The sequence below is a fragment of the Crinia signifera genome, chromosome 8, assembly GCF_055691185.1.
Source record: "Crinia signifera chromosome 8, ASM5569118v1, whole genome shotgun sequence".
Classification (NCBI taxonomy): domain Eukaryota; kingdom Metazoa; phylum Chordata; class Amphibia; order Anura; family Myobatrachidae; genus Crinia; species Crinia signifera.
In genome coordinates, this window is record NC_139224.1 from 180,351,259 (window position 1) to 180,366,773 (window position 15,515).

Genomic DNA, 15,515 nt, shown 5'->3' on the forward strand with positions numbered 1-15,515 from the left:
TACAGCGCAGTCTGTGCATGTGTTACTGCAGCGAGGGAGACCGCACAGTGCCCAGCACACACATGGCCTGGTGTCACATCATACACAGCGCAGTCTGTGCGTGTTAATCAGCTAGAGAGAGACCACCCAGCACACACATGGCCTGGTGTCACATCATACACAGCGCAGTCTGTGCGTGTGTTACTGCAGCGTGAAAGAGAACGTGCAGCGCCCAGCACTACTATACAAGCAATCCGTCCGACTGCCATACAAGCAATCCGTCCGACTGCCATACAAGCAATCCGTCCGACTGCCATACAAGCAATCCCTCCGACTGCCATACAAGCAATCCCTCCGACTGCCATACAAGCAATCCCTCCGACTGCCATACAAGCAATCCCTCCGACTGCCATACAAGCAATCCCTCCGACTGCCATACAAGCAATCCCTCCGACTGCCATACAAGCAATCCCTCCGACTACTGCATATAGGATACAGATTGAATGTGATATAGAACACACTCAACGAACCAGCAGGTGGCACCAAATGATAGTTGCACAAATAATAAATGAGTGCAATTTACCCAATAAATCAGTAGATGGCAATAGAGGGCTATGGAATAAATGCCATCGCATAAAGCAAAGGGATAGTATCTTGGGATCATACAGTATACTAGATGCCTGTATTATTAATACATAATCAGATATAAATCTTGTCAGATCACAGTATCACTGGCTATAACCCAACAAGCATCTTTTCAACTGGAATTCGTGTAAATTTAACACACCAGTTTCTATTCTTTTGAGCACACTGAGTGTATATGTCTGTATGTCTATGTTTTTACCTCTATTTCCACTGTGTGATTCCCATATAATAAATACTGGGAATATTAATGATAAAACTAATAAAAGTTATATTTTAGTGTTTTCCGATTATTAGTGCGTTCCCCATCAAACAGCCCTTTCTTTGTCTTAGAAGGGTTCTAGTTGACATAACACTGACCATGGGTCCTGGGTGGTGACATGTGACACTAGTCTCCCGTCGGAGGATCTGCCTACAGTCATACATGCATCTGTACCATTGGACCTAGACTATGGCAATGCCTCTCCCACTTACAGCTGTTACCCCACCAGCCACATAACACCCATTCCCTGCTCCCTGGCCGGCTGCCTGTAAGATGGTAACTGTCTCAGCCCTACATGACCAAGGTACCGGACACAGCTTCTGATTCCTTACTGTGATCTGTAGATGAGGGGCTATGAGCAGCACCTAGAGTCTCCCATGATTCATCTGGGGTCTAGCTGCTAGTCATGTGGCTGTATGGAAGGTGCCCCCCCCCCTACCCCCCTTTACAAGACTCCCTTGCTACGCAGCATTTCTAGAACTGTCCCTTATTACGCGTGCGCTCTCCGTACCGCCTGGGCGGCATCTCTCTGTACTTTACGGAGAGAACACAGAGACTTCCCTACAAGCGGGTGCAGGACGGGGTCCCGACAGGCATTCACCCGACGTCGGGATGCCGACTGTCAAAACACAGACAGCCGGTTTCCTGACTGCCGTCGGCTATTTTCCCTCCTGGGGGTCCACAACCCCCATAGAGGGAGAATAGAATAGGTGGCGAGCGTAGCGAGCCACCGTGCTCGCAGCTTGGCGAGCCCGCAAGGGGCTTTGTTGTGCTCACCATGCTGTCTGGGTCTGGCCAGTCGGGATAATGACTGTCGGACCCCTATACCACACTCGTACGGGCAGCTGCTCTCCGCAGCCTCTCTGTACTGTACGAGCAGCTTCTCTGTGCGCTCTCTGTACTGTACGAGCAGCCTCTCTGTGCGCTCTCTGTACTGTACGAGCAGCTTCCCTGTGCGCCAGACCAGTGTTTATTCCCATGGTCTTCCCTAGTGAGGGAATGTAGGACATTTGCGCTACAGCTATTGGTTGCGGATAAGCACTTACCGTCTGAGGATTGATCTTCCCAGTCATCAGCGCCAGGAGGTCAGCGTCAGACATTGCGATTGTGCAGTCTGCTTTTTTATCTGTAACGCAGCAACGAAGCACTGATTACACTCCGACCAATAGTGGCAACACGTAGGTCATAACGAGGCTGTAATGACCATATCTGTATTCCAGCAGCGTGTGCTGGGGACTTACCTGAGTTGTACTGCACGGACCCTTTACCGTTCTTCACATCTATCACCCACGTGGCTTCTTTCCCTCCGGGTCCGTCCTTCACCTTAAAGGCAAAGATTCCACCGATCTTCTTAACAAACTGCTCCCCTTCCTGCAACACAAACAGGAGCAAAACACTGACTCAGTCGCTCACTATGTCATAGCAGCCTATGGCTAGAACATTGTACTCCAGCAGACGGCGGGGTCTAGAGTGCAAGCTCTGGTGATGGGAACTGTACACATCTGTATCTGTGGGTGCTCTTCTGGTTACATGCGCTATGGGAATTGGTATGGAAACCCGACCGCCGAAATCCCAACAGGGGATGGGGGGGGAGGGGACATGGATCGCCCCCCCCCCCCCCTCCCCTTGCAGCGTGCCCGGTGCATCGCTACACTCGGCACACTAATTTATTCTCCCTCTATAGGTCGTGGACACCCACAGAGGGACAAAGTGCTGGGATTACAACCGCCGGGAAAGTGACTGCATCCCGCACTATGGATCTCTTCTGGGGACTGTGCGTACCCCTATGTGGGGCAGGTATATTCGGTACTTGTTTAGTTTCACGGCGGCAGCTCTACCTATGACTCCTGGCAGCTCGCCAGCTGCCTTACTTCTCTAAGCTACGTTATCACAGATGGAGAGCCTCTCCGCCGGCACCCGCATCATCCCTTCTCCACACAAGAGAGGATATCATGTGGGCGCCAGCGCTGTGTGAGAGGCGCTCACTAGGCTTGACAGGAGCTTAGGAGTAGCAGCGCTGGGCTGCCGCGGAGTCCGCTGATAACGTAGCTTAGAGAAGTAAGGACGCTGGCGAGTCAAAGCTAGACAAGTACCGAATATTCTTACATTATCACAGCTGTTTATAATCAGATGTAGCGCACTCTCATTGGTGTAGAGCTGGCATGTCCAAACTAAGTCCCTAAGCCAGGGGTTCCCAATCTTTTTTGAATCACGGCACCCTAGGTGTAGAAAAAGAAATATAAAATGAAGTAGATTGTGTTTATATGTGTTTCTTTGGGTCAGTTGTGTGGTGAGGGACAACATTTGCTTCTGGTTGTACACATTTTTATGATTGGCAGCCACCAGCACTGGTTTTGCCCATAAATAGTTGATCGTAAATAAATTTGAATTGGTCCTTGACCACCAACCCGAGGCACCCCTGTAAGTGTCCCGAGGCACCCCTGTAAGTGTCCCGAGGCACCCCTGTAAGTGTCCCGAGGCACCCCAGGTTGCCGCGGCACACAGTTTGGGAACCACTGCCCTAAGCACTAAGTCCCATCATGCCTTGCACAGTTTTGCTATTCCGGAATGCTAAACTATTGCAAGGCATGCTGGGATGTGTAGTTTCACAACAGCTGGAGGACAATGGTTTGGACATGCCTGGTGTAGAGAGAACATCACAGGAATATCCGTGTAACGCACCCAAGCCCCAGAATGCATTGCATATGAAAATAGCGTCCAAAATTAGAGGCTATTCGGGTATCTGGCCGCATGTTTCATGTACTACATCCCACCCCTATGTTCTGTAAAATGTCCAGGAAATAATAAAAGGGCGTCTCCCTACCTGGGCTGATATCATACAGGTTAGAGTTACTGGATACACGTGGTACTACCTTCCCCCACCCCGGCGTAATGCCGTCAGGTCCCACCCGCCACATACCCTTACCCCGGCATAATGGCGTCAGGTCCCACCCACACCCCGGCATAACGCCATCAGGTCCCACCCACCACCTACCTTTACCCCGGCAGGTGCCACCCACACACCAGCATAACGCCATCAGGTCCCACCCACCACCTACCTTTACCCCGGCAGGTCCCACCCACACACCAGCATAACGCCATCAGGTCCCACCCACCACCTTCCCCCACCCCGGCATAACACCATCAGGTCCCACCCACACACCAGCATAACACCATCAGGTCCCACCCACACACCAGCATAACGCCATCAGGTCCCATCTGCCACCTACCCTTAGCCCGGCATAATGCCATCAGGTCCCATCTGCCACCTACCCTTAGCCCAGCATAATGCCATCAGGTCCCATCTGCCACCTACCCGTAGCCCGGCATAATGCCATCAGGTCCCATCTGCTACCTACCATTACCCTAGGATAATGGCTTCAGTTCCCATCCACACCCCGGCATAATGCCATCAGGTCCCACCCGCCACCTACCCCCACCCCGGCATAATGGCATCAGGTCTCACCCACACACCACCATAACGCCATCAGGTCCCATCCGCCACCTACCATTACCCTAGGATAATAGCTTCAGGTCCCACCCACACCGCAGCATAACACCATCAGGTCCCACCCACCACCTACCTTTACCCCGGAAGGTCCCACCCACACACCAGCATAACGCCATCAGGTCCCACCCACCACCTTCCCCCACCCCGGCATAACGCCATCAGGTCCCACCCACACACCAGCATAACGCCATCAGGTCCCATCTGCCACCTACCCTTACCCCGGCATAATGCCATCAGGTCCCATCTGCTACCTACCATTACCCTAGGATAATGGCTTCAGGTCCCACCCACACCCCGGCATAATGCCATCAGGTCCCACCCGCCACCTACCCCCACCCCGGCATAATGCCCTCAGATCCCACACACACACACAAGCATAATGCCATCAGGTCCCACCCACCACCTACCTTTACCCCGGCATAATGCCCTCAGATCCCACACACACACACACACACACACACAAGCATAATGCCCTCAGATCCCATCCGCCACCTACCCTTACCCCAGCATAATGCCATCAGGTCCCACCCGCCACCTACCCTTACCCCGGCATAATGCCCTCAGATCCCACACACACACACACAAGCATAATGCCCTCAGATCCCATCCGCCACCTACCCTTACCCCAGCATAATGCCATCAGGTCCCACCCGCCACCTACCCTTACCCCGGCATAATGCCCTCAGATCCCACACACACACACACAAGCATAATGCCATCAGGTCCCATCCGCCACCTACCCTTACCCCAGCATAATGCCATCAGGTCCCACCCACCTTTACCCCGGAATAATGCCCTCAGATCCCACCCGCCACCTACCCTTACCCCGGCATAATGGCGTCAAGTCCCACCCACACACCACCATAACGCCATCAGGTCCCATCTGCCACCTACCTCCACCCGGCATAATGCCGTCAGGTCCCACCCGCCACCTACCCCCACCCCGGCATATCGCTGGCAGGTCACCGAGCATTCTGTGGGTCCCTTATCACACAACAGTCGCTGATTAGGAAAGTGACCTTTGATCCTGGGAAGGTTCTAGAGTCATGTGAGTGACATCTAGCGCAGAATGTGACATATGCTGGACAGACCATCACTGTGTCATCTGTACATAAAGGGGGGTAACTAAATCTACAACAAACAGATTAGTGCAGAAACCTCTTCCAGCTTCTTCTCAATTTCTTTGAATACATATTGGGCTTTAAATCCGTCTTCTGCGCTGGTTGGCGTCAACTGGATCCTTGCAGAACTGGGGAGACAAACAACAACATTCCACATATACTAGTCATACGTGGCAACAGCTAATCTGTACGAGGGATCTACGGATCAATGATCACCAGCACCGCAAGGTTCTACGCTGGGGCTGGGAAAGTGTTCTCATCAGTATGAGAAATACAAGCATACTCATGGGACCGATATAGGGCGGCAATGAGGGAGAGGGGGCGGCACCATCGGTGGCAATGAGGGGGCCCCGCACTGTGCAAGGCACACTACTGTGACCAGTGTATAATGACTACAACAGAGATTGTATTTACTTGTATGACAAAACCATCACACAGTGACACACACACACACACACACACACACACACACACTGCAGGGACAGGTTATTCCACAGTGACACACACACACTGCAGGGACAGGTTATTCCACAGTGACACACACACACACTGCAGGGACAGGTTATTCCACAGTGACACACACACACACACACTGCAGGGACAGGTTATTCCACAGTGACACACACACACACACACTGCAGGGACAGGTTATTCCACAGTGACACACACACACACTGCAGGGACAGGTTATTCCACAGTGACACACACACACACTCCAGGGACAGGTTATTCCACAGTGACACACACACACACACTCCAGGGACAGGTTATTACAGTGACACACACTGCAGGGACAGGTTATTACAGTGACACACACACACACACACACACACTGCAGGGACAGGTTACAATGACACACACACACACACACACACTGCAGGGACAGGTTACAATGACACACACACTGCAGGGACAGGTTACAATGACACACACACACACTGCAGGGACAGGTTATTCCACAGTAACACACACACACTGCAGGGACAGGTTATTCCACAGTGACACACACTGCAGGGACAGGTTATTACAGTGACACACACACACACTGCAGGGACGGGTTATTACAGTGACACACACACACTGCAGGGACGGGTTATTACAGTGACACACACACATTGCAGGGACAAGTTATTCCACAGTGACACACACACACTCCAGGGACAGGTTATTCCACAGTGACACACACACACTGCAGGGACAGGTTATTCCACAGTGACACACACACACTGCAGGGACAGGTTATTCCACAGTGACACACACACACACACACACTGCAGGGACAGGTTATTCCACAGTGACACACACACACACACACACACACTCCAGGGACAGGTTATTAGTGACACACACACACTGCAGGGACAGGTTATTGCAGGGACACACACACACTGTAGGATACACACTGACTCTCACCCTGACTCCGGGAATCCCATCTTGTACAGCGTCACCACCGCCGCTCCCCCAAGTCCGATGTTATGCTGCAGAGCGAGCCCGGCCCCTGGTACCTGCCGCCTCCCGGCCCGACCGCGCAACTGCCAGCACAGCTCGGCGCACTGAGCCAGCCCTGGGGGGAGAGAGACAGAGTCACTGAGCCGGGTCCGATGGGGAGAGAGGCAGAGTCACTGAGCCGGGTGCGGGGGGAAGAGAGTCACTGAGCCGGGTCCGGTGAGAGACTGACTGACAGAGAGCGGAAAGGGAGCCCGGCCTGTGTGCACTACAGCACTTCCGGGTGTACAGCGCATCCTGGCGTCCGCCTCCCGCTATTGCACCTCCTACACCACTGAGCTGGCCGGGGAGAAGGGAGGATACGTCACAGGCCGGCGGTACTGCACCCTGGCGTCTGCCGCCCGCTACTGCAGCCCTACATTACATGAATATAGTATACAGGTGTACAGTGCAGGGAAGGACACCGCTGTATAATGTGTGCATGGGCCATGGTGAGGTCATACTGTGCAGATCACCCCATAGGATACAGGGCACCAGCACCCGGTGACTGGCAGCATACAGAGTTTATACTCTGCTGGCACCACTGCAGGGTACAGGAGGGGCATCAGTATATTTACCAAATCACTGCAATTGAAAAACAAGAGAAAAAAGCAGACTGGGCTCATGTACCACCCGGCAAGAGACGGTCACGCATACAGGGGTCAACCCTGCTGGACGAGGTCACACATAGAGGGGTCAACCCTGCTGGACGAGGTCACGCATAGAGGGGCCAACCCTGCTGGACGAGGTCACGCATAGAGGGGTCAACCCTGCTGGACGAGGTCACGCATACAGGGGTCAACCCTGCTGGACGAGGTCACGCATACAGGGGTCAAACCTGCTGGACGAGGTCACACTGAAGGACACGGCCACATGTACAGGGGTCAGCTCTGCAGGACACGGCCACATATACAGGGGTCAACCCTGCAGGACACAGCCACATGTCACGCTGCAGGACACGGCCACATGTACAGGGGTCACACGGCAGGACACGGCCTCATGTACAGGGGTCACGCTGCAGGACACAGTCACATGTACATTGGTCACACGGCAGGACACGGTCACATGTACAGGGGTCACGCGGCAGGACACAGTCACATGTACAGGGGTCACGCGGCAGGACACGGCCACATGTACAGGGGTCACGCTGCAGGACACAGTCACATGTACATTGGTCACACGGCAGGACACGGTCACATGTACATTGGTCACACGGCAGGACACGGTCACATGTACATTGGTCACACGGCAGGACACGGTCACATGTACAGGGGTCACACGGCAGGACACGGTCACATGTACAGGGGTCACACGGCAGGACACGGTCACATGTACAGGGGTCACACGGCAGGACAAGGCCACATGTAAAGGGGTCACACGGCAGGACACAGTCACATGTACAGTGGTCACACGGCAGGACACGGTCACATGTACAGGGGTCACACGGCAGGACACGGTCACATGTACAGGGGTCACACGGCAGGACACGGTCACATGTACAGGGGTCACACGGCAGGACACGGCCACATGTACAGGGGTCACACGGCAGGTCACGGCCACATGTACATTGGTCACACGGCAGGACACGGTCACATGTACAGGGGTCACACGGCAGGACACGGTCACATGTACAGGGGTCACACGGCAGGACAAGGCCACATGTAAAGGGGTCACACGGCAGGACACGGTCACATGTACAGGGGTCACACGGCAGGACACGGTCACATGTACAGGGGTCACACGGCAGGACACGGTCACATGTACAAGGGTCACACGGCAGGACACGGCCACATGTACAGGGGTCACACGGCAGGACACGGCCACATGTACAGGGGTCACACGGCAGGTCACGGCCACATGTACAGGGGTCACACGGCAGGACACGGCCACATGTACAGGGGGTCACACGGCAGGTCACGGCCACATGTACATTGGTCACACGGCAGGACACGGTCACATGTACAGGGGTCACACGGCAGGACACGGTCACATGTACAGGGGTCACACGGCAGGACACGGTCACATGTACAGGGGTCACACGGCAGGACACGGTCACATGTACAAGGGTCACACGGCAGGACACGGCCACATGTACAGGGGTCACACGGCAGGACACGGTCACATGTACAAGGGTCACACGGCAGGACACGGCCACATGTACAAGGGTCACACGGCAGGACACGGCCACATGTACAGGGGTCACACGGCAGGTCACGGCCACATGTAAAGGGGTCACACGGCAGGACACAGTCACATGTACATTGGTCACACGGCAGGACACGGTCACATGTACAGGGGTCACACGGCAGGACACGGTCACATGTACAAGGGTCACACGGCAGGACACGGCCACATGTACAGGGGTCACACGGCAGGACACGGCCACATGTACAGGGGTCACACGGCAGGACAAGGCCACATGTAAAGGGGTCACACGGCAGGACACAGTCACATGTACATTGGTCACACGGCAGGACACGGTCACATGTACAGGGGTCACACGGCAGGACACGGTCACATGTACAGGGGTCACACGGCAGGACACGGTCACATGTACAGGGGTCACACGGCAGGACACGGTCACATGTACAGGGGTCACACGGCAGGACAAGGCCACATGTAAAGGGGTCACACGGCAGGACACAGTCACATGTACATTGGTCACACGGCAGGACACGGTCACATGTACAGGGGTCACACGGCAGGACACGGTCACATGTACAAGGGTCACACGGCAGGACACGGCCACATGTACAGGGGTCACACGGCAGGACACGGCCACATGTACAGGGGTCACACGGCAGGTCACGGCCACATGTACAGGGGTCACACGGCAGGTCACGGCCACATGTACATTGGTCACACGGCAGGACACGGTCACACGGCAAGACACGGCCACATGTACAGGGGTCACACGGCAGGTCACGGCCACATGTACATTGGTCACACGGCAGGACACGGTCACATGTACAGGGGTCACACGGCAGGACAAGGCCACATGTAAAGGGGTCACACGGCAGGACACGGTCACATGTACATTGGTCACACGGCAGGACACGGTCACATGTACAGGGGTCACACGGCAGGACACGGTCACATGTACAAGGGTCACACGGCAGGACACGGCCACATGTACAGGGGTCACACGGCAGGTCACGGCCACATGTACATGGGTCACACTGCAGGACACGGTCACATGTACATGGGTCACGCGGCAGGACACGGTCACATGTACAGGGGTCACGCGGCAGGACACGGTCACATGTACAGGGGTCACGCGGCAGGACACGGTCACATGTACAGGGGTCACGCGGCAGGACACGGTCACATGTACAGGGGTCACGCGGCAGGACACGGTCACATGTACAGGGGTCACGCGGCAGGACACGGTCACATGTACAGGGGTCACGCGGCAGGACACGGTCACATGTACAGGGGTCACGCGGCAGGACACGGTCACATGTACAGGGGTCACGCGGCAGGACACGGTCACATGTACAGGGGTCACGCGGCAGGACACGGTCACATGTACAGGGGTCACGCGGCAGGTCACGGCCACATGTACATTGGTCACACGGCAGGACACGGTCACATGTACAGGGGTCACACGGCAGGACACGGTCACATGTACAAGGGTCACACGGCAGGACACGGCCACATGTACAGGGGTCACACGGCAGGTCACGGCCACATGTACATGGGTCACACTGCAGGACACGGTCACATGTACAGGGGTCACGCGGCAGGACACGGTCACATGTACAGGGGTCACGCGGCAGGACACGGTCACATGTACAGGGGTCACGCGGCAGGACACGGTCACATGTACAGGGGTCACGCGGCAGGACACGGTCACATGTACAGGGGTCACGCGGCAGGACACGGTCACATGTACAGGGGTCACGCGGCAGGACACGGTCACATGTACAGGGGTCACGCGGCAGGACACGGTCACATGTACAGGGGTCACGCGGCAGGACACGGTCACATGTACAGGGGTCACGCGGCAGGACACGGTCACGTGTACAGGGGTCACGCGGCAGGACACGGTCACGTGTACAGGGGTCACGCGGCAGGACACGGTCACGTGTACAGGGGTCACGCGGCAGGACACGGTCACGTGTACAGGGGTCACGCGGCAGGACACGGTCACGTGTACAGGGGTCACGCGGCAGGACACGGTCACGTGTACAGGGGTCACGCGGCAGGACACGGTCACGTGTACAGGGGTCACGCGGCAGGACACGGTCACGTGTACAGGGGTCACGCGGCAGGACACGGTCACGTGTACAGGGGTCACGCGGCAGGACACGGTCACGTGTACAGGGGTCACGCGGCAGGACACGGTCACGTGTACAGGGGTCACGCGGCAGGACACGGTCACGTGTACAGGGGTCACGCGGCAGGACACGGTCACGTGTACAGGGGTCACGCGGCAGGACACGGTCACATGTACAGGGGTCACGCGGCAGGACACGGTCACATGTACAGGGGTCACACGGCAGGACACGGTCACATGTACAGGGGTCACACGGCAGGACACGGTCACATGTACAGGGGTCACACGGCAGGACACGGTCACATGTACAGGGGTCACACGGCAGGGCACGGTCACATGTACAGGGGTCACACGGCAGGGCACGGTCACATGTACAGGGGTCCCACGGCAGGACACGGTCACATGTACAGGGGTCACACGGCAGGACACGGTCACATGTACAGGGGTCACACGGCAGGACACGGTCACATGTACAGGGGTCACACGGCAGGACACGGTCACATGTACAGGGGTCACACGGCAGGACACGGTCACATGTACAGGGGTCACACGGCAGGACACAGTCACATGTACAGGGGTCACACGGCAGGACACAGTCACATGTACAGGGGTCACGGCAGGACACGGTCACATGTACAGGGGTCACACGGCAGGATACGGTCACATGTACAGGGGTCACACGGCAGGACACGGTCACATATACAGGGGTCACACGGCAGGACACGGTCACATGTACAGGGGTCACACCGCAGGACACAGTCACATGTACAGGGGTCACACGGCAGGACACTGCATACTGGTCTACTTTTTAAAACTAGTTTCAGGGAGATTCTTTTTGGTAATAGAATTTTGCACAGCGCTCCATTAAGGGAACGTGTCATGCTTCACCCAAAGGGCGTGTCTAGTTCCATATATGGAGAGATTGTGAAAACAGATTGTGAACGTGGCCCCTAGAAGCGTGGGTGTGTACAGATACATCCGAGAGGAATCTTTTAAAATGACTTGTATCCAAATGTAGATCAGGGTTGCCGACTTTGTTATTCTCCTCTCCGGGAGAAGCCCCGGAGAGGAGAGTTTCAGCAGCTGCTCAGGGAGCGGGGCTTAAGCGTGACATCACTAAGCCCCGCCCCTATGATGGTAAACAAGCCGAATCCAGGGATCTCCATGGAGGGGGCGGGGCTAAAATGACGCGATTGTGTCATTTTAGCTTCGCCCCTCCTCTGATCCGGGGGACAGCGAGGGTCCCCCCTGAATCCGGGGGGCCGGGAGGGGGACCTGATTTTCGGGAGACTCCCAGAAATTCCAGGAGGGTCGGCAACCCTGATGTAGATGATCCCCAAAGCAGTTAGTAACAGCTACTATACTTGGTAAAGTGCTGGGAAATGGTGCTGATGATTCAATGTAAATGTATCTGTCTCTCATTCCTTTTTTTTTTCCAAAGATGTAACAGTGAGCTAGGTGACATGAGGGAGATTGCTAGACTAATAAGGGAGAGAGGGAGATTGCTGCTATGTCAGGGAGACTCCTGCAGAATGCAGGAGGGGAGGTAACTATGATGTAACAGTGTAATGTGGGCTAGGTGACATGAGGGAGATTGCTAGACTAATGAGGGAGAGAGGGAGATTGCTGCTATGTCAGGGAGTCTCCTGCAGAATGCAGGAGGGGAGGTAACTATGATGTAACTGTGTAATATGGGCTAAGTGACATGAGGGAGATTGCTAGACTAATAAGGGAGAGAGGGAGATTGCTGCTATGTCAGGGAGTCTCCTGCAGAATGCAGGAGGGGAGGTAACTATGGTGTAACAGTGTAATGTGGGCTAGGTGACATGAGGGAGATTTCTAGACTAATGAGGGAGAGAGGGAGATTGCTGCTATGTCAGGGAGTCTCCTGCAGAATGCAGGAGGGGAGGTAACTATGATGTAAGTGTAATGTGGGCTAGGTGACATGAGGGAGATTGCTAGACTAATGAGGGAGAGAGGGAGATTGCTGCTATATCAGGGAGTCTCCTGCAGAATGCAGGAGGGGAGATAACTATGGGACACTGTCACATGTACAGGGGTCACACGGCAGGACACGGCCACATGTACAGGGGTCACACGGCAGGGCACAGCCACATGTACAGGGTCTCAGGGAACCCCCATGAGCTGAATCATTCATTTCTACCAGCAATCATCCCTCTTATGATCTGGCTACTTGGAACGGGGAACTTTGCCCCCGGGGTTCGGACCTTTGGAATGTGTCCTGATCTTCATCATTTATCTCTGGTAAGAGTCCCTGGGGTCCTGGTATCTGATGCGTGCCAGGGAACACGACTTGGTGACGGCAAAGTCCGAGGCTGAGAATTGCTCAATCACTATCAAGCTTCCAGATAGAAGGCACAAATTCCAGAGAGCCATATAATACAGAGATAAGGGAACTTGTCCCAGCCTAACCCATCCCATGTGTACACACGCCATGGCCTTTACCCCAGTGCGGGGGTACAGATTCTCCATGTGTAGCTGATATTATACATATCACACAGGCTGTACCGGGGTCTGCAGTCCCATGTGTAGCCGGTATTATACATATCACACACGCCGTACCGGGGTCTGCAGCCCCATGTGTAGCCGGTATTATACATATCACACACGCTGTACCGGGGTCTGCAGTCCCATGTGTAGCCGGTATTATACATATAACACACGCTGTACCGGGGTCTGCAGCCCCATGTGTAGCCGGTATTATACATATCACACACGCTGTACCGGGGTCTGCAGCCCCATGTGTAGCCGGTATTATACATAGCACACACGCTGTACCGGGGTCTGCAGCCCCATGTGTAGCCGGTATTATACATATCACACACGCCGTACCGGGGTCTGCAGTCCCATGTGTAGCCGGTATTATACATATCACACACGCTGTACCGGGGTCTGCAGCCCCATGTGTAGCCGGTATTATACATATCACACACGCCGTACCGGGGTCTGCAGTCCCATGTGTAGCCGGTAATATACATATCACACACGCTGTACCGGGGTCTGCAGCCCCATGTGTAGCCGGTATTATACATATCACACACGCTGTACCGGGGTCTGCAGCCCCATGTGTAGCCGGTATTATACATAGCACACACGCTGTACCGGGGTCTGCAGTCCCATGTGTAGCCGGTATTATACATATCACACAGGCTGTACCGGGGTCTGCAGCCCCATGTGTAGCCGGTATTATACATATAACACACGCTGTACCGGTGTCTGCAGTCCCATGTGTAGCCGGTATTATACATATCACACACGCTGTACCGGGGTCTGCAGTCCCAGATGTAGCCGGTATTATACATATAACACACGCTGTACCGGGGTCTGCAGCCCCATGTGTAGCCGGTATTATACATATCACACACGCTGTACCGGGGTCTGCAGTCCCATGTGTAGCCGGTATTATACAAATCACACAGGCTGTACCGGGGTCTGCAGTCCCATGTGTAGCCGGTATTATACATATCACACACGCTGTACCGGGGTCTGCAGTCCCAGATGTAGCCGGTATTATACATATAACACACGCTGTACCGGGGTCTGCAGCCCCATGTGTAGCCGGTATTATACATATAACACACGCTGTACCGGGGTCTGCAGTCCCATGTGTAGCCGGTATTATACATATCACACACGCTGTACCGGGGTCTGCAGTCCCATGTGTAGCCGGTATTATACATATAACACACGCTGTACCGGGGTCTGCAGCCCCATGTGTAGCCGGTATTATACATATCACACACGCCGTACCGGGGTCTGCAGTCCCATGTGTAGCCGGTATTATACATATCACACACGCTGTACCGGGGTCTGCAGCCCCATGTGTAGCCGGTATTATACATATAACACACGCTGTACCGGTGTCTGCAGTCCCATGTGTAGCCGGTATTATACATATCACACACGCTGTACCGGGGTCTGCAGTCCCATGTGTAGCCGGTATTATACATATCACACACGCTGTACCGGGGTCTGCAGTCCCATGTGTAGCCGGTATTATACATATCACACATGCTGTACCGGGGTCTGCAGTCCCATGTGTAGCCGGTATTATACATATCACACACGCCGTACCGGGGTCTGCAGCCCCATGTGTAGCCGGTATTATACATATCACACACGCTGTACCGGGGTCTGCAGTCCCATGTGTAGCCGGTATTATACATATAACACACGCTGTACCGGGGTCTGCAGCCCCATGTGTAGCCGGTATTA

The 15,515-nt window shown here is 54.8% G+C and overlaps 1 protein-coding gene across 2 annotated transcripts in view; it reads right to left on the bottom strand.

Moving 5' to 3' along the window:
* SCP2 (sterol carrier protein 2) overlaps positions 1–15,515 on the bottom strand; it is a 96,942-nt gene that overhangs the window by 5,645 nt on the left and 75,782 nt on the right. The window contains exons 1-5 of one of the 2 annotated variants that reach the window (XM_083157922.1): positions 7,133–7,227; positions 6,929–7,095; positions 5,553–5,643; positions 2,125–2,254; positions 1,930–2,009 (exon numbers count right to left, since the gene is read on the bottom strand). In XM_083157922.1, the coding sequence (XP_083014048.1) occupies positions 1,930–2,009; positions 2,125–2,254; positions 5,553–5,643; positions 6,929–6,948 (321 nt within the window). In that variant the 5' untranslated portion in view covers positions 6,949–7,095; positions 7,133–7,227. Of the gene's footprint in view, positions 1–1,929; positions 2,010–2,124; positions 2,255–5,552; positions 5,644–6,928; positions 7,096–7,132; positions 7,228–15,515 lie in introns of those variants that run through there. The other variant, XM_083157921.1, reaches the window with a different exon arrangement.